This window comes from Sebastes umbrosus, chromosome 5, assembly GCF_015220745.1.
Source record: "Sebastes umbrosus isolate fSebUmb1 chromosome 5, fSebUmb1.pri, whole genome shotgun sequence".
NCBI lineage: Eukaryota > Metazoa > Chordata > Actinopteri > Perciformes > Sebastidae > Sebastes > Sebastes umbrosus.
In genome coordinates, this window is record NC_051273.1 from 36,919,997 (window position 1) to 36,947,384 (window position 27,388).

Sequence of the window (27,388 nt, forward strand, 5' to 3'; positions counted from 1 at the left end):
GGTAAAGGACTGTCTGATGACGAGGTAAAGGGTTGTCTTATGGTGAGGTACAGGGCTGTCTGACGGCGAGGTAAAGGGCTGTCTGACAGCGATGTAAAGCGGCTGTGGACGGGATCAGCAGAAAAATGTATTTTAGCCACCAAAAAAAAATGTAAGCTATATTTATAATATTTTCAGCGCTGTACCTTGCCGTCAGACGTCCCTTTCCGACAGGGAACTGAAGCTGTTTTATCACTGTCTTCAACATTCACAAAAAAAGTAATTTTAGAGTAACTACATCCTCAAATTCAGCTTGAACCATCATTTGTAAAAAACAACAAGAGGAGTGCAGGAGTGATGGAGCACGATTATCCATCGCCATTTGTTGCAGCCACCAAGCTAATGTGTAGGGTTCCGTCTTAAGGTTACAACAGCGTACAACACACAATTTGTTTTTAATTTGATTGTTTTGACCACGCCTCAGAGCGCTGGGCAAACCCACGATGAAATTCACCACATAACGTTAGCTAACGTTACAGTAACATTAGCTGTATGGGCAGTCTACTCATCTAATGGTAAGTTAGCAAATCAACGTTACGCTATTTCATTAGAATGAAATGACATAATGTGAATAAACATGACTGAACGTAACAAGAATAAAACTTTTACACATTACCTCGTCCGTGAACATGATTTCTGAGTCACGTCAGATGGATTTTCACCTGCAATGGTGAATACGCCAACTCCCATGATCCCACGCTACTTTTCGACGTCATCCTTCTGTTATTGTTTTGATCGAGAGCCCGTTATTGGCAGAAATGACATATTGTGCGTTTAATTAATGAAAAACGTGCCGCAATAAGAAAATAATTTAGCTGTTTTTATTTACAGACGATTCTCCTTAAAAGATGCTTGGACTAATCAGCAATCTAAGATAATGCAGTAAAAGACAGAGCTCTTTGTAGTAAAGATAGAAATAAAACATTATTTATCTATTTAAAGGTTCATTGTTGACATTGGAAATTGTAGTTTGAATATTTGTCAAACATTTTTCTTATATAACATAAGGAGGTGATTATTCAGCTCGCGCTTTGTTTTTGGTATACTACAATTATTATAGAAAGCATAATAACCAATTTAATTATACTTTATCATTTATTTAAATGAAGACAATGACATTTATTTTACTTGTATTTTTTTGTTGAAGAACCTCTGACTTCCCACTTCTGAAACCAAACCTACGCCCTTGTAAACAACCATCCGGTGCTTATTTAAAGCCATTTTCTCACACAGTTGGAGACAGCTTTTCAGGAAAATTGAAGATTGACGTCTAAAACTGAGAATCTGTACTTGTTTAGAGAGTTTTTATTGAGTAGATCAAACTACAACTATAAATACAGGGAATATAAAAATAAGATATATTTAATTATTTAAGAAGAGGACACTTCTCTCGATCCCCAGTGGAAAATATGCCTAAAATCTGTCAAACGATGAATAAGGAATGAACAATGATAGTGAGCCAGCATGCACAATACCATGACCCTGAAATCAAAGCAGCTGAATTGAATGCAGCCATTGTTTCATTTCATTATGTACACCTGTGCTTTCCTTACTGCGACAAGTCAAAATGTCTTCCGTGAAAAAGGCCTATTGGGCCATAAAGACAGAGAGATAAAGGCTGTTCCTGCTGTGAGTCACCGTTTGTATTGTGAGTTTGAGTTAAACATTAACAGAACACCTGAGCCGCTGATCTACTCTCTGCTGGTCATTTCACACTCAGGGGTTGAAGTTTCAACACGACATCTGAAGCTTCAGCTTTGATTCTCGCTGTGGTTCTTTACTTTTTCACAACTTTGTGTCTTTCGTCAGAGCGGAGGAGCAGCGATCAGCGATGGGACAACTTAGTGCAGTGATTTCCGGTTTGTTGCTGAGTGTCGGAGCGGTAACGGCCCAGAGAGGTACGAGTTGTTCCTACTCTACTGACAGCAACTAGACAGACGGTTATATCCCAGACTGTTTGAAAAGGCGGGTCTCGGTCCGCCTCTGCTGCGGTTCGTTTGTGGTGTGAAAGCAAACGAACCAACCACAGGATATTATGATAGCAGACATGTGATTTTAGCATGATTTCAAAAGCTAAACTACTAATAAATCCATCTGCTGTGCTGATAGCTCAGTGAAATCTGTTCAGGAAGCAATCTTATAATTGATCTGTATTCAGCGCGTGAATTTTCCATGATTACTAGATCAAAAGCTGTGAAAACTGCTGTACTTGTTTCCGCCTTTGTGTACTTTGTCAGTTCATTAACTCCATTAAAAAGTGTGTGACAGCGATCCATGGATGTATTAAGAGAACTGGATACAGTGTTGGAGGCGGGGCCCCGTTCATTCCTATGAAAGTTGCTCAGTGGCGCATCAAGGCCTATGGAAAGGATGCTGGGTCACGCGTCAAGCCTTTGGGGGTATAACACATGCGCAGTAAAATCTGGTCTGCACTCGCCGAGATTGAGCCAATCGCAACGCACGACCGCAGCTTCAGTTACACTGTGCATGTGTCATACCCCATACCTCAAGACCCATGTTCGCCTGTGATCCAGCCTCCTTTCCATAGGCCTTGTGGCGCATGAAGCCTAAATGGCTCGACTTCCATCTGGAATAGTACCCAGATCTTGGGCTACTTGGAACCGGCGCAGTAGTGTCCGCTCGGTCACATGACTCGGTCACGAGGTCCCAACGTCACGCCGTCGTCACGGCTTGTGCTCCAGCCTCGGTCTGGGTCTCACTCACATGAACGGACGAAGGGAAATAACTCTGGATTCAGCTATTAGTTCATTTTACAACTTTAAAAATGTAATTTTTTAAGTAAGGGTTATTAGAGTGTTCGTACTGGGGAGTTGATTGACCCAAAAAAATTATCCGCAGAGTTACAGACGTCTCTTTCCCAATGGAAGTCTATGGGAAAAAGTATTTTTGGGCCCAATGGCATCATGTGACGGACAAGGAAGTTTCAGTACCGCCGTTTGACCACTACGAAATTTGGGATCGACGACCAGCGCTCTTCCTGGGGGCTTGCAGCTATCCCACAGTAATACGACCCATGCACGAGTCTGTACGTTCCTCGACGTTCGCACCAGTCATCTGGGAGCATGCAAAAGGGCTTTTGTAGGGGAGACCGGGGACAAATAACATCTCAAATATCTCCAATCAGAAACAAGACCATAAAACCATGATGTACATGGTCTGTGGTGATTCCTCCCTGCCTGCCGAAAGTTACTTCTGTTTCTTTATTATGCAAGCAAACAGAAAAGGTTTGAGAGCAAAACTATCAACATGCAATCAAAAAAGTTTTATTGCAAGTAAAATAAATTTGTGATTAAGAATGTATTAATGCAAATTCAAATGTTTTCTCTGCAGTAGGGCTGTCAATTGATTAAAATATTTAATCACACAATTTTTATCTGTTCAAAATGAACCTTAAAGGGAGATTTGTCAAGTATTTAATACTCTTATCAACGTGGGAGTGGGCAAATATGCTGCTTTATGCAAATGTATGTGCATTTATCATTGGAAATCAATAAACAACACAAAACAATGACAGATATTGTCAAGAAATCCTCACAGGTACTGCATTTAGCATAAAAAATATGCTCAAATCATAACATGGCAAACTGCAGCCCAACAGGCAACAACAGCTGTCAGTGTGTCAGTGTGCTGACTTGACTATGACTTGCCACAAACTGCATGTGATTATCATAAAGTGGGCATGTCTGTAAAGGGGAGACTCGTGGGTACCCATAGAACCCATTTACATTCACTGATCTGGAGGTCAGAGGTCAAGGGACCCCTTTAAAAATGGACATACCAGTTTTTCCTCGCCAAAATTAGCATAACTTTGTAGCATTATTTAGCCTCCTCTGCGACAAGCTAGTATGACATGGTTGGTACCGATGGATTCCTCAGTTTTTCTAGTTTCATATGATGCCAGTATCTTCACTCTAGCATTAAAACAACCTAAAATTCGCAAGTTGCGTTAATGCGTTAAAGAAATTAGTGGCGTTAAAACGAACTTGCGTGTTATTAACGCGTTCACACTGACGGCCCGAGTTTCAATCAATATTGTGACGCTAACATTGCTTGTAAGAACATACGATGACTGTGAACAAGTAGAACACAAATACAAGTTACCTACGTAAGAAGTGTATCCAAATAGCTCAAGAGGTTTTTGAGTAATGACATCAAAACCAAAACTTTTTACAATTGCCCCTGGTCTCCCCTATAGTCCTGTCTCTAGCATTATTCATCATAAACATGCGGTCGATTTGCAGTCTAATTATACTAATAATCCTTATAATATGTTATTAATCAAATACCATTAATATACACATCAGAAGCCTCAAAGTGCTCCATAAACTCAGAAGACAGTCACCGGCATTTGATTTTCTCACGTAGATCCTGATGATGCAGGATGACAATCTCAAAACTGTCCAACAGCGAGTAACCCATCACTCTGCATTATTCATGTTTACTCCTCTGGTTCATTTGTAAAAAATCAGTCAGTGTGAACAGGATGTATCATTATTCCCTTGGTCTGGACCAAATGAACCAACTACAGGTGTGAAAGCACCATCCAAATATAAGTACCAAAGGTAAAAGTTCTCAGGTCATTATGCAGAATGACTCCTTTCAGAATAATATATATTACTGGATTATAATTATCGATGCATTAATGTGTTCACTTTAATGTTGCAGCTGGTAAAGGTGGAACTCATTTTAATTTATTTATATACAGATGGGTAGCTTAGCCTATAATAATATATCATGTTTTTATAGTTGATTATATTTTGTATTATTAAAGCTTCAGTAGGCAGAACGTTTTTGGCATCATTGGGCAAAAATTCCACCTTTCAGCATATTGTAATTCAAGTGTTCTTGCACCTCCTCATGGCTCTGTTTTCAGGCTTTAAAACATATAGCCTGTGACGGGAGACTTTGACCAATCACAGGTCATTTCAGAGAGAGAGCGTTCCTATTGGCTGTGTTCCGGCTGGTGGGCGGTGCTTGATATTTCCTCAACTTATCTCAATATGGCTGCTGCGTCACAAACTTTCTCATTTTACAGCTAAACAATACACTACAAGATGATTCTGAAAACATCTGAGGAGAGAAATAGGCATAACAGTAACAGAATATTGATTCATATTTGATCAGCGCTGCCTAGTTTGACCGTTTGATGGGAGTTTGTGAGTGATTGACAGCTGCTCAGAGACGGCAAGGCTCCAGCTCGGCTCTGATTGGTTGTTTTCCTCCGGTCTGTGAAATCTTGCAGATGCCATTAGGAGCACCAGAGGACAAAGAGGCACATGATTCTTTTCACATTACCTGTCTCATGCACTACTGTCAGGATATAGTGACCGTTTTATAAAAATAACTTTTCATATTTGCTCCATTTCTACCCACTGCAGCTTTAAGTTCAAGTGTGATGTAGTGGTACTTTAAATGAGTATTTCTATTTTATGCTGCTTCTATTTCACTACATTTCAGAGGGAAATCAAGTTTTTTTTTCTTCATTATTGTTATTATTATTGGGGTCATTGAGACAAGTCTGGTAAAAGGTTAGCTAATTGTTTATTCTAAAACAGCAGTTTATTTAAACAAACATATATGAGAGATGTGGATGACCTCTGACCTCTGTGTATGTGTTTGTTTTGCAGCCCAGACTCAGATTGATGAGCGTTTGCTGCCTCAGTGGCTCACCGGCCTCATCGCCGTCGCAGCCTTCCTCTTCCTCACCTTCGTCGGCTTCCTGGTGAAGAAGGCCTGGTGTGAGAAGCCCAGCAGGTCAGTCAGAGAAGAGCTTTTAATAACTTTTTATTTATATAACTGAATAGACACACATTGCAGGGTTCATTTAATGTGGTGTTTTTTTTAATAGTTTTTGTACAATTTACAGACATATTGATAAAATAATCGTCAGTGTATTTGATAAGTAAAGTAATTGTTAGTTACAGCCTTAAACTGATGAAAGAAAATGATGAAAAATCTTGAAAAATATTAGTTGTTTTTCTTTATGGACTTTGTTTTTATGCCACCGCGACAACGTAGGCATTTTTAATAATGCAGTCCAAATAAAGTGCATCTGTCTGCAGGAGGAAGACCACTGTGGAGTTGGTGAAAGAAAATGAATTTGTCGTGACCAACGAAAACACCTACGAGACCAGTCTGGACATGGTCAGGTAGGACCAACAACAAATAAATACTTCACATTATTTGTTCTCTCTCTCTCTCTCTCTCTCTCTCTCTCTCTCTCTCTCTCTCTCTCTCTCTCTCTCTCTAGCTAAATAAACTATTTTAAAAGCCTCTCAGATCAGCTGGAAAATGCATCATCACAAAGCAGAAAACAGGGCTGTTTTTCTGACACCATGAAAAGTTGACTTTTTAGAGATATGTGGTTCTCAAAGGACAGCGATGCTAGGAACATATGAAGATCTTATAGAATATATATAATACTAGAAGTGCACTCAGCGCAGACCGTTCAGCTTGCACCATCATCCACATGTGTTTTTGTTTATGTTGAGATCAGCAGAGCATTATAAAATGACTTCAGGGGAAGTGGTCAGAAACGAAATAAAACTCACCTAAAGCGTCGTCATCACTCTTTGCAACAGTCACCAAGTGTGCTTTGGTCGAAGTAAACTGTGATGTCACCATGTTTGATGAGGAAAGCTGGCAGAAGGAGAGAGCTGGGTGACGCGTCATGAACGTGTCATCAGTTACACTGCACATGTCCTACTGTAAAGCCTGTGGTGTTAATGCACAGGCTGAGCGGAGTTTTTTAAAAGAATTCCGAAGCCGGATCATAATCCGGATTGCCACCAAAATCTAATGGATTGTTCATTGTGCCACACTCCACCCCTCCAAAAAATTTCATTCAAATCCATCACGGACTTTTGGAGTAATCCTCCAAACGGACAAACCAACATACAAACCAACAAACCAATGCCGGTGAAAACATAACCTCCTTCCTAGGCCTTTGGCCTTGGCAGAGGTAATAATATATGCATTGCTGTAGCTTAAACTACCCAACAGTATATAAAGGGGTTAAAATTAGCACAACCATGAACATCTACAGCAGTAAAATACATCATACGCATTAATGCAGCAGTAATATTAATCCAAAAACATCATATATAATAGTAAATCACTGACAGGGAAGATTTTACTGCACAATGAGTACTTTTACCTTCAGTACTTAAGTACATGTTGCTGATAATACTTTTACTTAAATAAAGTTTTGAATGCAGGACTTTTACTTGTAGTGGAGTGTTTTCACAGTGTGGTATTAGTACTTTTACTTCAGTAAAGGTACTTCAGTAAAGGAGTACTTCTTCCAACTCTGGACTAAGTTTTAATAACGAAGTGTGTTTGTCCATCAGGAGCAAAGACGATACGAACACTTACGACAACCTGGTGATCGACTACACTGACGACAAAGTTACCGCCATGTGACCGTCCTGCACTGATCCTATGATCCTATTGGCTGTCTCAATGGCGTCCTCACCAACTCTGGACGGAGACACACAAAACACACACAATTCTTTTTTTATAGAAAACAAAAACACATTTAATGTTGTCTTTGTTTTGTTGTACCTGTTGTCCCCAGCGGGTGGAGCTTAGAGTGATGAACTTCAGTTATCATCCATGTTGAATTTACTGAAATATTTCTGACTGCTTGATTTGTTTAATTTTCATTGTACCTTCATATCCTATCATTTATCAGAAATTGTGAGATTATTAGTATTTGTTTATTAGATCTGAGGCTTTAAGTAGATCAATATATTATGTACTGTGTTTGCATGTTTTTCAGTCACCTCTTCAGAGCAGTAAACAGGGAAAAGCAGCTCTCTGTCCTGTGATCTTTGTGCTGATTAATAAGTTATCGTTTCTAACAAACTGCTGTGTCGGCTCTCATTACTGATCAATGAAAGAATGACCTGCGATTAATAATTAAACACTCTGACAGTAAAGTCCCATTTTACTGAAAACACTTACACAGTGGAGTGTCTGTGGATAGTTCATGTGTCTGTAATGACAGCAGGACAGTGGAGAGTCTGCGGTTAGTTCAGGTGTCTGTAATAACAGCAGGACAGTGGAGAGTCTGTGGTTAGTTCAGGTGTAGGGATTTGGCAGTAACAGGTTTGGTTATTAGCAAATTCATAAATAAATAATAATAAAATAATTAATATTAATAAGAATTATCAATAAACATTAATAATAAACGGGGCACCACCCTGGAATCAGGGACCAATAACCAAAACGTTAATATAGTCTCATTAAATATACTAAACTCTCAATATGGAATGTTGATTAATAATTAAATCAATAACCAAATTAGATAGTAAAGGTTGAAGGATATTGGAGTTCTTGACATAGCAGAGGTTGGCATTATTCACTCTTGTACAACATTAAACAGACAAGCATGTATATTCCACAAACATTTATTTACAAGATAATAAAGGTTTAAAACACAATATTAATCTAACTAAATAACTAAACTATACAAACCAAACAAAGTGTGTGTGTGTGTGTGTGTGTGTGTGTGAGAGAGAGAGAGAGGGAGAGAGACAAGATGGCTTCTTGTCTCAAGATGTCTGCCTACAGACAAAAGGGCGAGCACTGTAAAACTACAAAGATGGCGGGATCAAAGATGGCCACCAACATGTCACCACATGGCCTCTTTGTTCTTCGGAGCACATGTGCTCAGGAAGGACAGAGAGGGGGGTGATGTGGGGGTTAAGATTATCTAAAGCTGTATGTTTATGTTTAACTAATTCACAGTTTATGTATGTGATCTTAATGTGTGTTAGATATGCAGTGGGTTAAAAAAAAGGTTAATTTGCATGCAAGACCTTGTCTATGTGAAGCATAAACTAAACACATCAGATGTGGCGAAGCCACCTACCAGAATATCTTAACTAAAAATAATATCACAACATTAAACATATCAAAACAGGTACATTCTAGAAATCAAAGTTGAACAGTCTTGCTCAGCCATGTGCAATTGCTACTGCTAAGGTAAGCCCAGTACGTTACCAATCCATGGAAGAAAAGGGTTTGTAATTCCATGTGTTGAAGTTGTGGTTCCAAGTCAAAGATGTCGTCTTTGCTGTGCTCAAATCAAGTTGTGCAGATTGGAGGAAGCTGATCGCTCCAATACTTTCTTCCCAGCAGCTTGATAGCTTGAAGTTAGTAGGTAAAAAGGCAGGCTCTCGCGTCCTGTGCCTTAGACGTTCCTTGTGTTCCTATGGCTGTTTCCTAACAGGCCATAGATCAGAGCAGCAGCTCACCTCCACAGGTCAGGAGAGATGAAGAGGAGGTGAAGAAAGAGCAGAAAGAGGAGGAACAAAGAGATTCCTCTGGGTCCACAGCCAATGGCTGCATGACTCAAGGATCCTGAGAAGCGTAGTTCATTGTCTTTGGGTCCATACACAGGTGTCTGTAATAACAGCGGAACAGTGGAGAGTCTGTGGTTAGTTCACATGTCTGTAATAACAGTGGAACAGTGGAGAGTCTGTGGTTAGTTCACGTGTCTGTAATAACAGTGGAACAGTGGAGAGTCTGTGGTTAGTTCACATGTCTGTAATAACAGTGGAACAGTGGAGAGTCTGTGGTTAGTTCACATGTCTGTAATAACAGTGGAACAGTGGAGAGTCTGTGGTTAGTTCACGTGTCTGTAATAACAGCGGGACAGTGGAGAGTCTGCGGTTAGTTCAGGTGTCTGTAATAACAGCGGGACAGTGGAGAGTCTGTGGTTAGTTCACGTGTCTGTAATAACAGTGGAACAGTGGAGAGTCTGTGGTTAGTTCACATGTCTGTAATAACAGTGGAACAGTGGAGAGTCTGTTGTTAGTTCACGTGTCTGTAATAACATCGAGACAGTGTAGAGTCTGTGGTTAGTTGAAGTCTATGTAATAACAGTGGGACAGTGGAAAGTCTGTGGTTAGTTCACGTGTCTGTAATAACAGCGGGACAGTGGAGAGTCTGCGGTTAGTTCAGGTGTCTATAATAACAGCTGAACTAACCACAGGCTCTCCACTGTTCAGTGGAGAGCCTGTGGTTAGTTCAGCTGTCTGAAATAACAGCGGGACATTGGAGAGTCTGCGGTTAGTTCACGTGTCTGTAATAAAAGTGGGACAGTGGGACAGTGGAGAGTCTGGTTAGTTCAGGTGTCTGTAATAACAGTGTGATATTGGAGAGTCCGCGGTTAGTTCAGGTGTCTGTAATAATAGTGGGACAGTGGAGAGTCTGTGGTTAGTTAAGGTGTCTGTAATAACAGCGGGACAGTGTAGAGTCTGCGGTTAGTTCAGGTGTCTGTAATAACAGTGGGACAGTGGAGAGTCAGTGGTTAGTTCACGTGTCTGTAAAAACAGCGGGACAGTCGAGAGTCTGTGGTTAGTTCACGTGTCTGTAATAACAGTGGGACAGTGGAGAGTCTGTGGTTAGTTCAAGTCTCTGTAATAACAGTGGGACAGTGGAGAGTCTGTGGTTAGTTCAGGTGTCTGTAATAACAGCAGAACAGTGGAGAGTCTGTGGTTAGTTCAACTGTCTGTAATAACAGCGGGACAGTGGAGAGTCTGCGGTTAGTTCACGTGTCTGTCATAACAGTGGGACAGTGGAGAGTCTGTGGTTAGTTCAGGTGTCTGTAATAACAGCGGGACAGTGGAGAGTCTGTGGTTAGTTCAAGTGTCTGTAATAACAGCGGGACAGTGGAGAGTCTGTGGTTAGTTCAGGTGTTTGTAATAACAGCGGGACAGTGGAGAGTCTGTGGTTAGTTCAAGTCTCTGTAATAACAGCGGGACAGTGGAGAGTCTGTGGTTAGTTCAGGTGTCCGTAATAACAGTGGGACAGTGGAGAGTCTGTGTTTAGTTCACGTGTCTGTAATAAAAGCGGCACATAGGAGAGTCTGTGGTTAGTTCAACTGTATGTAATAAAAGCGGCACATTGGAGAGTCTGTGGTTAGTTCAACTGTCTGTAATAACAGCGGGACAGTGGAGTGTCTGTGGTTAGTTCAAGCCTCTGTAATAACAGCGGGACAGTGGAGAGTCTGTGGTTAGTTCACCTGTCTGTAATAACAGCGGGACAGTGGAGAATCTGTGGTTAGTTCAGGTGTCTGTAATAACAGCGGGACAGTGTAGAGTCTGCGGTTAGTTCAGGTGTCTGTAATAACAGTGGGACAGTGGAGAGTCAGTGGTTAGTTCACCTGTCTGTAAAAACAGTGGGACAGTCGAGAGTCTGTGGTTAGTTCACGTGTCTGTAATAACAGTGGGACAGTGGAGAGTCTGTGGTTAGTTCAAGTCTCTGTAATAACAGTGGGACAGTGGAGAGTCTGTGGTTAGTTCAGGTGTCTGTAATAACAGCAGAACAGTGGAGAGTCTGTGGTTAGTTCAACTGTCTGTAATAACAGCGGGACAGTGGAGAGTCTGCGGTTAGTTCACGTGTCTGTCATAACAGTGGGACAGTGGAGAGTCTGTGGTTAGTTCAGGTGTCTGTAATAACAGCGGGACAGTGGAGAGTCTGTGGTTAGTTCAGGTGTCTGTAATAACAGCGGGACAGTGGAGAGTCTGTGGTTAGTTCAAGTGTCTGTAATAACAGCGGGACAGTGGAGAGTCTGTGGTTAGTTCAGATGTCTGTAAAAACAGTGGGACTGTGGAGAGTATGTGGTTAGTTCAGGTGTCTGTAATAACAGCGGGACAGTGGAGAGTCTGTGGTTAGTTCAAGTGTCTGTAATAACAGCGGGACAGTGGAGAGTCTGTGGTTAGTTCAGGTGTCTGTAATAACAGCGGGACAGTGGAGAGTCTGTGGTTAGTTCAAGTCTCTGTAATAACAGCGGGACAGTGGAGAGTCTGTGGTTAGTTCAGGTGTCCGTAATAACAGTGGGACAGTGGGACAGTGGAGAGTCTGTGTTTAGTTCACGTGTCTGTAATAAAAGCGGCACATTGGAGAGTCTGTGGTTAGTTCAACTGTCTGTAATAAAAGCGGCACATTGGAGAGTCTGTGGTTAGTTCAACTGTCTGTAATAACAGCGGGACAGTGGAGTGTCTGTGGTTAGTTCAAGCCTCTGTAATAACAGCGGGACAGTCGAGAGTCTGTGGTTAGTTCACGTGTCTGTAATAACAGTGGGACAGTGGAGAGTCTGTGGTTAGTTCAAGTCTCTGTAATAACAGTGGGACAGTGGAGAGTCTGTGGTTAGTTCAGGTGTCTGTAATAACAGCAGAACAGTGGAGAGTCTGTGGTTAGTTCAACTGTCTGTAATAACAGCGGGACAGTGGAGAGTCTGTGGTTAGTTCACATGTCTGTCATAACAGTGGGACAGTGGAGAGTCTGTGGTTAGTTCAGGTGTCTGTAATAACAGCGGGACAGTGGAGAGTCTGTGGTTAGTTCAAGTGTCTGTAATAACAGCGGGACAGTGGAGAGTCTGTGGTTAGTTCAGATGTCTGTAAAAACAGTGGGACTGTGGAGAGTATGTGGTTAGTTCAGGTGTCTGTAATAACAGCGGGACAGTGGAGAGTCTGTGGTTAGTTCAAGTGTCTGTAATAACAGCGGGACAGTGGAGAGTCTGTGGTTAGTTCAGGTGTCCGTAATAACAGTGGGACAGTGGGACAGTGGAGAGTCTGTGTTTAGTTCACGTGTCTGTAATAAAAGCAGCACATTGGAGAGTCTGTGGTTAGGTCAGGTGTCTGTAACAACAGCGGGACAGTGGAGAGTCTGTGGTTAGTTCAAGTCTCTGTAATAACAGCGGGACAGTGGAGAGTCTGTGGTTAGTTCAGGTGTCCGTAATAACAGTGGGACAGTGGGACAGTGGAGAGTCTGTGTTTAGTTCACGTGTCTGTAATAAAAGCGGCACATTGGAGAGTCTGTGGTTAGTTCAACTGTCTGTAATAAAAGCGGCACATTGGAGAGTCTGTGGTTAGTTCAACTGTCTGTAATAACAGCGGGACAGTGGAGTGTCTGTGGTTAGTTCAAGCCTCTGTAATAACAGCGGGACAGTGGAGAGTCTGTGGTTAGTTCACCTGTCTGTAATAACAGCGGGACAGTGGAGAGTCTGTGGTTAGTTCAGGTGTCTGTAATAACAGCGGGACAGTCGAGAGTCTGTGGTTATTTCAAGTCTCTGTAATAACAGCAGGACAGTGGAGAGTCTGTGGTTAGTTCAGGTGTCTGTAATAACAGTAGGACAGTGGAGAGTCTGTGGTTAGTTCAGGTGTCTGTAATAACAGCGGGACAGTGGAGTGTCTGTGGTTAGTTCAGGTGTCTGTAATAACAGTGGGAAATTGGAGAGTCTGTGGTTAGTTCACGTGTCGGTAATAACAGTGGGACAGTGGAGAGTCAGCCAACCCTCACCTTTGTCCTAGATGTCCCTCGAGAGTCTACCCATCAGAAACCTGTAGAGGACAACACAGACAGGTTTCATACAGACTGTGACCTCTCACACCTGTACCGGACTATACACACCTGAAGAAAAAACAAAGAGATTCAAATTCAGGAGACTCCAGCGAAGTAGATGTGCTCTCTTTACATTTTAATAAAACACGGATCAAACAGAGTTGACATCAGAACAGACAGAAAGATCATTCACAACGGGTTTCACATCAGCTGTCAGAGTCCCAGCAGAGCCAACAGAGAGTCTTTTTGGATCAATTTCAAATGGGGACTGATCAGTTTGGGGACGTCAGGTGATGGACTTTGGGTCTGGAGGGGCTGAGCTGCAGGTTTTTTTTAGGATGTTAGATTTGAGCTGTTTCATTATTTTTATATTCTTACAAGTTTCTGATTCACAACTTGTCCCATTTCTGCTCTTTCCTCAAGCCGTAATCCCTGAACAAATACTCCCATTAGAGCCCGACTGATACATTATATATTATATATTATCTTCTCCCAGAACTCTCAGTATCAGTGTAGGATTATATATGGTCTGGTCAGTAACAGTAAATGTCAGCAGACAAATGTTTGAGGTATCCAGTACAGAGTTTGTCCACCAGAGAGTGCTGACAGGCTGATTTTTTTACACTGTAAAATGGCCCAAACAAGAGCCACGACTCTTCAAGAACCACATTACACACATCTTTATCAAATATATGCATCTCATGTGGTTGAATGCTCTGGGAAAAGCTACCCAGATGATCTTGGTTACAATTATTTCACAAAACTTAATAAAACTGTCACATTCACTCAAATTGGCCTAATTTAGTAGCCAGTTGGACCTGAGAATCTAAGTCCCGGATCCCCAAATTTTACAGTTTCATCTTTAACTGTTTGGTTTCATTTGTGTCGATAAACTCAACCTAAGGACATTCAAAGACAAGTAATAAAGTCTACAAAACCTGCAGTGGAACCTGCCAAATGCGGTTTCCCCTCAAATTTACACAAGTCTGATTTAAATTTTTTAGGTCATGAAATGTTAAAGAGGAGAAGCTCAAATACAAAAATATCAGTATTGTAAAAACCTGCAGAATGCTCATTAAAGAAATAAGAGTAGATGAAAAAGACTGGATTTGACTGATGGCTGTTTTGCTGTGTTTTTTTTTAAAGGGATTTTAGCATCATGGCTCGCTGCACTGGAGCAACACGAGGAAACGACAAGAGAAACGTGTGTGAAACTACATAGATTGTAAAGATGGATGACGCGTCTCTGCTTCCTCCCAGTGAAGGTGAAGTCAAAATATCCTGGACACGGGAGCTGCCATCTTGAGATTTTGATGTCATTTGGAGCCAGAGTCTGCTTAGTAGTGATCGTGCGGCTGGAGGGGAGTATTGAGATCCCGCCAACACGTGTACTTTGATTTTTTAGTTTGGCCCACCAGTAAGCAATTGAGGTATTTTGGCCTCATTTTTGGGGGGCTGTCATGTGGTCCTTCCAGTCTATGGTTCATTATCATAAAATACGTACCACTGTACTGCTTCGCTTTCCCCCAGAACTTAAACATTGTTGTCACCGAGTGTCTCATGAAATTAGTTGTAAAAATACAAACTTGCTTGAGAATAAGGTAATTTTCCTGGTAATTTATAACGCCTCGTTCAGACAGGATGAATATTACAGGGGGAGACGGGGAATTAAATCATCACTGTCATTTAACTCATGGTTCAGGACATTATAACTATGATGAAATGACAGGATATGGTCTGGAACAGCTCATGTGCATTAAAGGGATAGTTCAGATGTTTTGAAGTGGGGTTGTATGAGGTCCTTATCCATAGTATCCATAATAGGTGTATTACTTACAGTAGATGACGGTCGGCGTTCCCCCAGCTTGGAGAAACAGACAGGAGCACCGACACCGGAGCAAAGCATTACAGTGCTGTGGACGGGGACGGCGGAAAAACGTATTTTAGCGACCTTAAAGAAAGGCTCACCTAAAAATTTTGTATATCCGTTTAAGTGTACGCTATATTTAGAATATTTTCCGACGGCCAACTGAGCTGAAAGTGAAACGTATCTATACTGTTTTTGTCATCTGAGCCTAAACAGCTAAACCGTGTACTACAAGATGATTCTGAAAACATCTGAGGAGAGTAATAAGCATTAATGTAACAGAATATTGATTCATATTTGATCAGCGCTGCCTAGTTTGACCGTTTGGTCGGAGTTCGCAAGTGATTGACAACCGGCTATCATAGACAGCAGATGGACAGCAGACCTCAGATCAGCTCTTACTGCTTGTTTTCCTCCGGTCTGTGAAATCTTGCAGATGCCGTTAGGGGCAACGGAGGACACCGGAGGACACAGAGGAACATGATTTTTTTCAGGATACCTGTTTTATGTACTACTGTCACGATATAGCGACGTTTTATAAAAATAACTTTTTTTAATCATATTTGCTCCAATCTCGCCTACTTCAGCTTTAAACAGATATAACATTTTTAAAAGTGAGCCTTTCTTTTAGGTGGCTAAAATACATTTTTCTGCCGTCCCCATCCACAGCACTGTATTGCTTTGCTCTGGTGTCGGTACTCCTGGATGCTTGGGGTGTGCCGACCTTCATCTACTGTAAGTAATACACAAAACATACAACTTTCCCTTTAAGCAGGACAAAGACAACAGAGGAAGACAAAATCCCCCACAGGGGGGCGCCAGATATTTGAAGAGGAGGCAAAGATAAGCTACTGTAGGAGGTTAATAGAAAGGCGAGGCCCCGCTCCTTCTGGTGGACCCCATGGGACCTTATTTCGGAAAAAATATGAACGGTAGTCAACGGCAAGAGACAAATCATTTTTTGATCCTGTTTTCCCTCCATGACTCACGCATATGATGTTTATCTATTTCAAAGATAATTTTGCAAGTCAAGAAAGTGTCAGTTTGTTGTAAAACTGTTGAAGTATCAGACTGTGAAAATACGTAATTAGAAAGACTACACACCTAAAAGTTGTGTAGTGACGTCTCTCTCGCTGAAGCTGCGATACCTGTGTGTTTCCTACTGGGATGAACTCACACAAGCAAAGGGTCGTTCTTTCTCTTCCCGGCTGATAAACAGACCAGGAGTCGCTGGATAAAACACATCAAGTTAGATAACAATTCATTTGTGCCTGGTCATAGCTAAGCTAGCTAATCACATATGTGTGATTCGTGGCGCAATCCAAATGGGAACAAAAAAATATTTGTCTCTCTCCGTTTACTACCGTACATATTTTTTCCGAAATAAGGTCCCATGGGGTCCATCGTAAGGGGCGGGACTTTGCCTCTCTATTTGAGTCAAGAATCACAGTCCTCATAATAACTCGGAGAAATGTGAACACAGACACGGAACATAATGATATCATTCAATGTGACTTGCACTTGCTGAGGATATCATTATTTCTGAAGTCCATCCAGAATAAATGTCGAAGTTTTCTTCAGTATCAAAGTAAAGTAGTGATAGTTGTCCTCGGTACACTGCAAACAGGAGCTGCTAATATATCGAATAGCTAATTCAGCATACTTTTAATGGGGACAGTTTGACAAAATGTAAACAAATTTAAACTAAAAAGATGTAACATTGTGTATGGAAAAAAAATTCAAAAAAATGAATGGGACTTTTACTTCTAACCAGGGGCACATGAAATAATTCCTCCCACTGTGCAACTCTATGTCCTCATCATTTTATTTTAGCAGTTGAAGCAGTCATACTTCACAGGAATTTCCTTCAATCTATTTATTATTCATCTATTGTGCTCTGACTAAAATATCTCTCTATTTTCTCTATAAATAGTCCAGGAAACTTCTGAGGAAATAATAAGAATAAGAATGATGAGAAATGATGTAAAATAAAGTGCAACCTCAGCTGGTTTTTGGCAGCGGCTCTGAATGAGTCTTGTGTGAAGGCAAACCAAAGCTGCAAGGAGGTTTCTGACTGTCGAGACAAAGATTCAGACACTGGCACAAACATATTGGTGCTCATAAGAATTAAAACAACAAAAAATACATTGTTCATTTCCAGTGAGATCAAAAATAAATTACAGTTCACCTACTCGGATATCTACAAATAAAAGTACCAAAAATTAAGTAATTATGACAAAAAAAGGCTGAACATAAAGTACTTTGCACTTGATTGATATGTTTTAGGATCCTGCTGAGACAAACAAACTGTTCTCCTTCTGACGCCTACGGCTACTGCTAAATACTTCAATTACACATCTAAATATCTGAACAGAGTACTGTGATATCACACTAAACTTTAGCAAAACTCTGCAAACACACAACTACCTTCACATTGTACAATTTAAGATTGAAAGCAACAGTCTGACATGTTGGTAAATCCTCTTGTTCTCTGTCTACACTAAGACTGGAGTTATATTCTATTTAGGTTAGCTATCAACATTTATAAGTAGCAAAAGTTATAAATTAATACAACTCAGAGTTTAAATTGAGAGAAGGGAGAAACTGCTGTTTTGAGTGTTAGCTAATTTAAAGGTGCTAAATGTGAGAGTGGGAGCCTCCACATAGCTTTCAACATGGCGACGGCTGAGCCGGCGGCCCGCAGCTAACGGTGCTAACAGTTAAAACAACGGCTACAGTGGTGACAGAGCTACCAGTGTTAACCTGGAGGGAAACCGGAGGGTGGGTTCTACGCTTCCACAACGGCACCGTTGATTGGGACGGCGTTATCAGCTGTAACCACCATATGAGAGCAGTGCAGAACGGTGGCAGTGAGCTAGCCAGTGGGGCACGCTCACATGCACCAACATGCACTAAAAGGCACGCATGGCCGGCCCGGCTATGTCAAAAAAGCAAAGAGAAGCTCTGATTACAACACACACAGAGGGAGAGGGACTTCATTCTCTGCTCAGGAAGACATTACTCCTCTATATCTTTACATAGACAGTAGTGGTTTGCTGCTATATTAATGCTTTGGATATCGAACAGAGCACCTTTAAAGTTTGCCATTTCAACCAGCAAGAGACGGCTAAAGCCTCTAGAGATTGTTACTAAATATTTACAGCCACTAACTGCCAGGTGTAGCCTAAGTGTTGTGTAGCTAACTGATAAAGCTAATGTTAGCGTTTCTACAGCAGCATATGTTCCCAGGGTCCTGTGTTCCCCAGCTCAATATCCTCGTTTTTACAACGATGACTAATGGATTCATTAAACCTAATGGGTTGTAATATATGTTAAGATTCCTGTGTGGAATGAGCGTTTTTAAGGGGTACAAAAATCCCTTAAAATTTCCCAAATAACATGAAAGCCATCTGTTATTTTAAACCTTAAAAGGGCCTTTGTTTTTCATTTAAGGTGAATATTCAGAGATGTCTTTAAATCTATTTTTCAACCCTTTATCCATGCACAAAATCCATTGATTGACCCAAATCTGCGGCCAACCTATAACATTTCCCATGTGACAAAGCTACCCTTAATTTCACCCTATCTGAAAACTTAAGGTATTTTAAGATACAATCAGGGGTGCTTTGCATGTTAATTGGCTCATTTTAAGGTGTTTTTGCCCCATAAAAAAAAACCTTAATGTAAATACAAAACCCATTACAACACTTTAATATATTACTAGTAATTAATCTATGACTTTTACATGCAATAAACAACATTCAACATGTGAATTGGATAGCTTTGGAGTTGTTTGAAGGTGGATATTTTTCTCTTGAAGGAGCTAGGCTAACAGTTTCCCCCTGCTTTCAGTCTTTGTGTTAAGCTAGGCTAAACAAATCCTGGACCTACAGAGATGAAACTGATATCTAAAACTTCGGACTCTGTTAGAAAACGGAGAACAATAGTTTTCCTAAATGTCAGTCTGTTGCTTTTATTCACGCCTGCTTCTAGAAAGCCTTAAACATTTTAAATCTCCATGGAGACACATTTTATAATTTTTCTCTCCATGATAACAATCATGTGGAAGACACTGTATCTGTTGCCGGGGGCGACAGGGGGTCTCCAAGCCCACCAAGTCCTGAGAGTCATCTCCATGGAGACACGAGTATTTAACATTTATATAATGTTTTCTTTTATGTGTCAATATGGATTCATTACTTAAAGAAAGATGTGTATGTATGAGGAATTAAATGTTTATCAATGTTTTATCGAATGATGGCATTTTTTATAAGATTGTATAGAATTTAAGAACTAAATAGGAAAATTCAAAACTCAGATTTAACAGAAATTTGACGATAAACTTCAGGAAATGTTTGTGTACATTGTGTACATAAAATAACTTCAATAATTATGTGTGTCTCTATCATGACGGAACTTTTTAGTATTGTCTGTTATGGATTAAGAGTTTTAATTAAGGCTCATTGTTTTAAATTTTTACAGGTTTTGACCTATGCTGATTTTTAAAAGTGGGCAACCTCTTAGTACAGTCTTCATTATTTAAGCTCAGAATGTGCTTCAACTGATAAACAGTGAAGACCAGTTTTCAGTAAGATTTTGTTATTGATGGTTTAACCAATTTTCGCCCGTTATTTAATGTTCAAATTAAACACCAGTAAAAACTTAAAAACAATGAACCGTAGGAATGATCTACTCCATGGATCTGTGTAATTTCTCATAACTACACGAGTGGATTTCCCCTCTTTTCCCAAATGTGCTAAGTGCTTTTAAATTTTTATATGGAAGTCTGGGAATGCCAATATTTAAAGGAAATTGTTCAACTAAACTGAAATTTAATTTTCCATTTGTGCCCATAATTTACGACAAAATTATAATTTAAAAAACATTTCCATGTTTGAAAATGCAGTTACTGCTAATTTGAAAAAGAAAAGTCCCTTTTTGATGACTATCTGCTTATCTAACAGCTGGTTCTTTAATAGTTAGTTTTTTATGATGGAGAATAAAAAAAAAGATGTTGATGAGTGTTGGAACGATCAGGAGTGTTACAGTTTACACACTCTCCTCTCCGGTGGTTTCCACATTTATAACAACTGCTAATCGGTGGCTAACAGCTAGCCAGTCATTTACCACAGAGATGCTAAGCTAACTTGTGCAGCTGTGTCAGAGAACACACATCATTTCACCAACACTTCCCTTTTGTTCCTCTGGATTAGAAACAAGAAAACAAACCTCCATGTTGACTGTGTGTCTGGCTGCATTAACTAGTGCAGGCTGGATATAAATGTCACTCCATCATGACTCCATATTGATAGCTATTTGTTTTTAGATGATATTCTGAACTGAAGTCTAGTAACAGAGTATGTCAACCTTTTCTGGCTTGTGACGCCACGTTTAAGTTTCAGATTTCTCTTAAAGCCAAGATCATCATCCTCACACCCAAACAAGTATCAATATATCAGATGTTTCTCATAGCCACATCTGCATTAAAGAGTATAGAAGCAAAGAGATGAAACTCCAGTGTTTTTTTGACAGCCGCTGCTGCCATTTTGGACTGAAAATGCTTATAATATTTATATTTTATTGTTCAACACAGGCCATTTCGGTAGAATATGACAATAGAATAGAAATAATTTTGTTATACTTTTGTGCAGCAATTTTTGGGCGGACGTTTTACTGGCGTCCGGTAGTCGCTCTCTGTCCAAAATGGCGGAAGCTGATGTTGCAATGGAACGAACAATTGACTTTAATTTCTTGGCAATATACGTTCTTTGTCTGCGTACCAGGTGACCCCACCTGTGGCTGACGCCAAGGTTGAGAAACTCTGTTTCAGGTATTAAAGTGTTGTCATGCACTGGTGTCAAACATCAGTGTGTACTGGTTTCAGGTTTTCAGGTGTGTGTTTGTGTGTTGGCACCGTCTGATGCTGTTTCTTTTTTTTTGCACGTTGGGACGTTCGAAGTTCACGATCCACAATGATTCGTAGTCCAAGAGTCATCAAGAGCGTCTGTGTTCATGTGTGTGTGTGTGCAGGTGATTCATATGTGTATGCATGCAGGTGTGTGTGTGTGTGTGTGTGTGTGTGTGTGTGTGTGTGTGTGTGTGTGTGTTATGACAGGACATCCAGTGTGACAGTTCCTCTCTGTTTCTTCAGAATAGCGACCGCCTGCTCGTGTGTCGCTCCCTGCAAACTCTCTCCGTTCACCGACAGGATCTGGTCGCCCCGCTTCAGACGGCCGTCCACCGCCGCCGCGCCCTGAAACACACGCCAACACACATCTGAATCCCTTCTCAAATCTATTTAGGTTTTCTATCAACATTTATAAGTAACAAAAGTTATTAATAAATACAACTAGGTTAAAGATGAAAAAAAGTTTTGAGTGTTAGCTGATTTGAAGTTTGTCATTTCAACCGGTGAAAAAAACGGCTAAAACGCAATCTAAAAACTGAGGTACAGCAGCTGTTCATTAGTTCAAACTTAGCCTCGTTCTAACATAAGTGTTTTATCACTAAATTAAAACAGGTTGCACCTCACAATCTCTGCAAACACACAACTACCATCAGGTTGTAAAATGAAAGCAACAGTCTGACATTTGGGTAAATCTAGGTTGACCATATTTTCAAACCCCCAAAACGGACCCTAAAGTGTACCGCACGTTCATAGCGTCATTATGACAACACATTGATTGATTGACAAACATACAGACAGTGTTGCTAACTCTTTTCCAATGAAAGTAGCTAGCACTAGCTCCAAAGATTGCTACAAGTCGCCAGATGACATCATACGCTCATTTGCATATTGGTGACGTCATCCTGCATCACTTGCATAAAGCTTAGTGGTCGTGACGGCTGACTGACTGCCTGCCAGCGTACGGTGCAAGAGGAGACAGATAGACCTGTGCTGTTGGCAGAAGAGCCGTGGACTGTGATTACTCTGAGCATCATGCATGGGAATGATTGACTATAAAATATATTTCTCACTTTTTCTCTGATGTGGATAAGTCACTAAAAATTGTCACTAGTCGCTCTACAGAAATTAAGTAAGCTAAGAGGATCTGAAAAGTTGCTAAATCTATAGCGACAAAGTGGCTTAGTTGGCAACATAGCATACAGACAATTCAGTGTTGAATTCAGACGTGTGGTGCATTGTTTATGTTTTTATATTGGGTTAAGTAATAATGAGTGGGACAGAAGTTCATAAACATCTATGTAAGACATGAAAACAAGTATAAAATTATTATTTTATTTGTGGTGAAAACCAAGACAATTTGGTAGTGACTGTTGAAAACTGGGACATTTTAGTGTTTTACAGATATTTATTGGGACTCGGGACATCCAGCTTGAAACCGGGACAATCCTAGACAAACCGGGAAAATCCTAGACAAACCGGGACGTCTGGTCACCGTAAGTAAATCCTTTTGTTCTCCGTCTAAACTAAGGCTGGAGTTCATCAGCATTTTATCAAATCTGCTCGTCAAATCTGAATCAAATGAAACATTTGTTGTAACAAAAATTATGAATTTATACAACTCAGGGAGCAAACTGAGACCTGTAATCACCTTTTGTCGGATGAGAAGGGACAAACTGCAGATTTAAAGTCTGTCTTTTCTACCAGCAAGAGACGGCTAAAGCGCTAATGTGAATTAAAACATTAGGAACCAGGAGTCAGTGCAGTAGCTGTTTAAAAGTTGAAATGTAGCCTCATGCTAAAGTTTGTGTTTACTAAGTTTAGTTTGATCACTAAATGAAGGTTGCAGCTCACAAACTAATAGAGATTATTGTTTCGTAATATTTACAGCCAGGTGCAACTGTTGTGTAGCTAACTGACAAAGCTGTATAATGTCAAATATGTGACCCGGTTAGAGTAAAAGAGGTCATATGGAGTACGGTCAACTGATCTGACCTGAAACTTGATAAATGTTGTTTAATAATGATGTCAATTCTGGAAGATTCTAAATGACATTTCACAAACAGAAATTAAAATGATGAAACATTATGCTGATAACATTTGACTAAATGTAATAGTCAGTTAGCTGAGCGTAATCATTATAAACTGTATGAACACCACTAACTCTGAAACACACACACTTCTCCATGCATGCAGACTCATGTCTGTGCTGAAGTCCAGACCCAGTTAGCCTAGCTTAGCATAAAGACTGACCTTGCTGAAGACGGTCTTGACGTAGATGGGCAGGTCTCCATGTGGACTGCCGAATCCTCCGACGATGCTGAACCCAAGTCCCTCAGAGCCTTTCTCCAGACTGATGCTGCAGGGCCGCGGACCCCTGAGGAGGAGGAGGAGGGGGTGAGGAAGGGGCTCAGATTCAGGTAAGCACCATCTGTCAAATATGCCTGTGTGTGTGTGTGTGTGTGTGTGTGTGTGTGTGTGTTTACTCACTCTGGCTCTGCTGTGTGTGTGTCAGTGTTGGCCGACAGACTGGTGCTGCTGGACAAACTCTCCACCTGAGTGGCGATGGCGCTGATGTTGGTGTCTGCTACCACCTGAGACACACACGCACGCACAGACAAACACACACACACAAGGAAAGAGAGCATCTCAGTTGCTTCACCTGAATTGAATTGATTTAATCTTTTTATATTTGAAAATGAATATAAACTAAATGCAAAAAATAAATAGAAAATAAATGCAAAAATAAATACATTTAAAAATTAAATAAAATGAAATACATAAATAAATAAAAGTGGAAATTAAACAGAAGAGTAAATAAATAAGGAAATTAATACAAAGGTAAATAAATAAAAAAATAAAACAGATATATCAATTTATGTCACATTTTATCAATTTATTAATTGCTACATTTATTTTTAATACTATTTTTGTTACTTTTAATGGCATATTTATTTATCTATCGAGTCATTTGTTTATTTGTTTATTTATTCATTTCTTTTTTATTTTGGCAGGTTCCGTCGTCCATAACATGCTGTCGCGACTGGTAATGATATATAGAATGTTTCTACATCTTAAACCACAAAAACCCACATTTATTCCAGGATTTAAACCTTTGTACATAAATATCTACATCATTTAATCCTTTTAGTAATCAGATGTATTGTTTTCTGACAATTCATTTCCTATAACTTATATATCATGAAACATTTAAATCATGCCGAACCTTGCAGCTACACGGACATGCAGAAATCACAAATCAGTTTTTAATCTGTCTTTAACAACAACAACTACTTTATGGAAGTCTAATGCTACTTACTGAGGTGAATTATTTTATTGGCCTAACTAACTAGGCAGAGAACCACTTAAAACACCGGACTATATAACAGACACAGAATCAGCTCCAGAGCCTTTGGGCAAACAGCCAAATATAAACTCAGTCTGTCTTATCGGAGTCTCTCTGCTGCTGGCTGATGAAGCTTCATTAGTCCTGCCTGATGCTGCTGCTATCGCACTCCCAGCATGCAACAGTCAGCTTGCTGGACCACACTGATAACACACACACACACACACAAACACAAAATGTGCTGCAGAGAGAGAGAGAGAGAGAATATTCATAACAATAACTAGTGACCATCTTACGATGTGATCATACCAGCCGCGACACCAAATCGGGCCAGGGGCGTAAGTGGGGGGGCCAACGGGCCCCCCTTCCTACCACCCTACTTCCACACCCATCTTCAAACTTGGCCTTCATTTTGATCTCAACTACACACCTGTAAACTTTTGTGACTGTGTCTTACACGGTTGTGACGCTATCGCGGTGAAAAACTCTGTCTTCAGACAGACAGAAATATAAACATCTTCCTACTCAAACCACTTCTGTGGTAGTTCCCGCTACAGCAGGTGGCTCCAGTGATGACACCATGGATGTAAAAAGATGCAGTCATTGGGCCATCAGAGGAAACACAGTAGCATTTTCTTCAACTAATCCCTCAGTCCAGCCTCGGACTGGATCTGATACACATGACCGGAGGAAGGAATTAGTGCATTTTACAATTTTCAGGATCTAATGATTTAAATGAGGGCTATTCAAGTGTTCGTACTGGGAAGTTGATTTACCTCCAAAAAAAATGATTCACTGAGTTACAGACGTCTCTTTCCCAGTGTAAGTCTATGGGAAAAAGTCTTTTTGGGCCCAATAAAATCACGTGACGGACACAGAAGTTGTAGTAATGCCGTTTGGCCAATATGTAAATTTGCTTCAAAGCCCGGCGCTCTTCCTCGGGGTTTGGATGACACACACAGACTCACAAGGTCTAAACAATACCAGCCACACACTGTCGCGGCTGGTAATAATCAGGCTCACAGGAGTCTGATCCCGCAGAATTCCGATGGCCCCTCTACAGATTTTCCACAGATTTTAAGCAAACAGAGATGCTGCTTTATGATCTTAAAGGAATATTGTCTATCACATTAAAACAAAAAAAAGACCATTCTGCTGAACTCTGCAGATTGGGTCTGTTAATAATTGACCAATCTTGTCTGTGTGTAACCACTGAATCCTTTCCTCTTCCTTTATTTACTCCTGGAGTCTTCATGATTTTGGACTTTTGGATCTTTCTCATATTCATTTGCATTTCATCACATCCTGTTCGTCTGTTTGATTGAGGGCAGGATATATTAAAGATTGTTGACAGATTTTACTGAAATCTGGTAAAAAAAAAAAGTGACAATGAACAACTGATTTTATTTTTGTTGAAGATTCAGCAAATTTTCAGGAGTTGTTAACATTTGGAACTTTTTGTTTTCTCATGAATTTCTGCCTTAAATTTACTTAAATGAGACCGACAGTAATTTAGTTTCTTAACATTATGAAGAGATGGTCATTAATTCATACACAACTACTAAAATGTTGAGGATGACACAATAAAATCTAAGACTTGTTTCCATTGTGGTCCTTGATATAACAACATCAGTGATGGAAGAAGTATTAAGATCCTTTACTATTACTTTACGTGGTAAAAGTACTAATTCAACAATATAAAAATACTCCATTATGAGTAGAAGTCAATTTAAAATTCTACATGAGTAAAAGTACTTAAATATTATCAGCTAAATGTACTTAAACTATCAGCGGTAAGTATTGGTTGTACAGTAAAATGTCTCCTGACTGATATCTGATTTTATGTGACATTATTAGATTATTATTACTTATGCATCAACGTCAGAGCAGCATGTTACTGTTGTAGCTGCTCGAGGTGGAGCTAGTTTTACATACAGTTAGCTAGTTCGATCCAGTGGTTCCCAACCTAGAGGTCTGGCCCCTCCAAAGGGTCACCAGATGATAATTAACGAGAGAAGAAAGAAGAAGATAGTAAGTTCTGATACAGAAACTGTGTAGTCATTTTACTACACAGTTTCACATTTTACAACTAGACACTAATTCAGTTTAATGGGTCAAAAATGTTTGGGTCCACTGATTCAATGTTTATCATTAACAAAAACGTTTAACAAATGCTTGTCATATGTGTAAAGTACAAATACCTCAAATTGTACTTGTATAGTACTTGAGTAAATGTACTTACCTTCGACCACTGAAAAGGAGTCCATCATACTACTCACACACCAACACAATAAATACCTCCTACAGTATAGCATCATCAATTAATCACTCAGTCAAACATCCCAAAGAACTGTTCCACAAAATTACACACAATTTAGAACTACAAAGATAAACTTTCACTTCCAAGTTTCCAAAAGCCAAAAGTTACAAAAGTTAAGAGCCACATTTGCAACAACATGCAGCTGTGATACTGGATGTACTGTTGATGCTGATATTAGGTCTTTGTCAATACAGAGTATGCTAAGTATGTCTTTGATAGTTTAAAGTATGTAAGACATTTGCACGGCTGAAATCAGCAGATCAAGTCACAGCATCTGATGGGTCACAGAAAGAGGTGCAACACCGGCTGAGTTACCTGCAAGCTGATGTTTCCGTAGCTGTTCTTCAGCATGGTGACGACATCGCTGTGTGACAGGCCATCCACAGACTGACTGTTTATACTGACGATCCTATCGCCCACCTGAACACACAGACACACAAACTTTATTTATATGTGGTATTAATGTGTGTCACGTTATCCCATGTAGGATGCACCACTATAATGGTCTTAAAATAAAAAAGATACCACCAGAAGTCT

General features: G+C 40.2%; 2 protein-coding genes and 1 long non-coding RNA gene across 3 annotated transcripts in view; 2 read left to right on the forward strand and 1 right to left on the reverse strand.

Moving 5' to 3' along the window:
• Window positions 1–1,732: 1,732 nt before the first annotated feature.
• Window positions 1,733–7,873, forward strand: pdzk1ip1 (PDZK1 interacting protein 1). Its single transcript, XM_037769007.1, has 4 exons — window positions 1,733–1,937; window positions 5,688–5,814; window positions 6,123–6,209; window positions 7,410–7,873. The coding sequence occupies exons 1-4, from the start codon at window positions 1,871–1,873 to the stop codon at window positions 7,480–7,482; spliced, it is 354 nt and encodes a 117-aa protein (XP_037624935.1). The 5' UTR covers window positions 1,733–1,870; the 3' UTR covers window positions 7,483–7,873.
• A 485-nt stretch (window positions 7,874–8,358) lies between these two features.
• LOC119487916 lies at window positions 8,359–17,359 on the forward strand. The gene is made up of 3 exons (XR_005206810.1): window positions 8,359–8,371; window positions 16,324–16,329; window positions 17,214–17,359. It is a non-coding gene; the product is annotated as an uncharacterized LOC119487916 (long non-coding RNA).
• Window positions 17,360–20,926: 3,567 nt separating this feature from the next.
• The window catches only part of patj (PATJ crumbs cell polarity complex component), a 188,088-nt gene continuing 181,626 nt past the window's right edge, over window positions 20,927–27,388 (reverse strand). The window contains exons 44-47 of the mRNA XM_037770302.1: window positions 27,167–27,271; window positions 23,676–23,779; window positions 23,439–23,562; window positions 20,927–21,533 (exon numbers count right to left, since the gene is read on the reverse strand). Coding sequence (XP_037626230.1) covers window positions 21,387–21,533; window positions 23,439–23,562; window positions 23,676–23,779; window positions 27,167–27,271 — 480 coding nt within the window. The 3' untranslated portion in view covers window positions 20,927–21,386. The remainder of the gene's footprint in view (window positions 21,534–23,438; window positions 23,563–23,675; window positions 23,780–27,166; window positions 27,272–27,388) is intronic.

Coding starts and splice junctions, on each gene's coding strand:
- pdzk1ip1 (XM_037769007.1), top strand. CDS start 1,871: ATGGGACAACTTAGTGCAGTGATTTCCGGTTTGTTGCTGAGTGTCGGA. Junction 5,815..6,122: donor TGGTGTGAGAAGCCCAGCAG/GTCAGTCAGAGA, acceptor ATCTGTCTGCAG/GAGGAAGACCACTGTGGAGT. Junction 6,210..7,409: donor ACCAGTCTGGACATGGTCAG/GTAGGACCAACA, acceptor TTTGTCCATCAG/GAGCAAAGACGATACGAACA.